At 63.5% G+C, this 699-nt stretch overlaps 1 protein-coding gene across 3 annotated transcripts in view; it reads left to right on the top strand.

Annotated features, from left to right (window-relative positions):
* Positions 1 to 2: 2 nt before the first annotated feature.
* The window catches only part of Dcaf5 (DDB1 and CUL4 associated factor 5), a 121,001-nt gene continuing 120,304 nt past the window's right edge, over positions 3 to 699 (top strand). Inside the window, exon 1 of one of the 3 annotated variants that reach the window (XM_010645353.3) lies at positions 3 to 76. Coding sequence is in view for 1 of the 3 variants with exons in the window: in XM_010645352.1 (XP_010643654.1) it covers positions 42 to 255 (214 nt within the window). In the remaining 2 variants the exon portion in view is untranslated. Of the gene's footprint in view, positions 256 to 564; positions 587 to 699 lie in introns of those variants that run through there. The other 2 variants (XM_010645352.1, XM_010645354.2) reach the window with 2 other exon arrangements.

Genomic DNA, 699 nt, shown 5'->3' with positions numbered 1-699 from the left:
GAGGGAGGGGCGGCGGCGCGAGCGGCGGCGGCGGTTCCAGCATGAAGAGGAGAGCTGGCCTGGGGGGCAGCATGAGGTCAGTGGTGGGCTTCTTGTCCCAGCGGGGCTTGCATGGGGACCCCCTGCTCACTCAGGACTTTCAGAGGAGACGCCTGCGGGGCTGCAGAAACCTCTACAAGAAGGACCTCCTCGGCCACTTCGGCTGTGTCAATGCCATTGAATTCTCCAACAATGGAGGCCAGTGGCTGGTCTCAGGTAAATCAACCTCCTTTCCCTCCCCGCGCCTCCCTGTCGCTCTCCCTCGCCGCCCTCCGTCCCCACCCCTCCCTCCTCTGCCCCCCTCCAGCGGTGGGAAGATTTGGTGTCAAATGAAAGCCATTGCGGGGGGGGGGAGGAACCGAGGGTGTCTTCTGTTTAAAAAAAAAAAGAAAGCCCCAAAATGGTTGACAGGTCCTTAATTCGCTTCATCCCAAGTGCAAAGTGGTCTCTCCAGATCACTGCCCCCGCCCGTGCGGGTCGGGGACGGGGGCCAAGTTGCCGCCCGACAAAGTTTGACGGCGAACTCTTCGTCCGCGTACTCGAAAAGGTGTGGGGGGGGCATTTTCGGGATCTGCAAGGGGAGGAGGCGGCCGAGGCGCGCCGCGGGCAGAGGGAGCGCGAGCCCCCGTCGCGGGTGTCATGGGGAAGGGGCCTTGGGGC

The sequence above is a fragment of the Fukomys damarensis genome, unplaced genomic scaffold (genome assembly GCF_012274545.1).
Source record: "Fukomys damarensis isolate Sample0158 unplaced genomic scaffold, DMR_v1.0_HiC HiC_scaffold_21, whole genome shotgun sequence".
In the NCBI taxonomy this organism is placed as follows: domain Eukaryota; kingdom Metazoa; phylum Chordata; class Mammalia; order Rodentia; family Bathyergidae; genus Fukomys; species Fukomys damarensis.
Note: the sequence above shows the minus strand (reverse complement) of the source record. Positions and strands in the feature narration are given on the sequence as shown.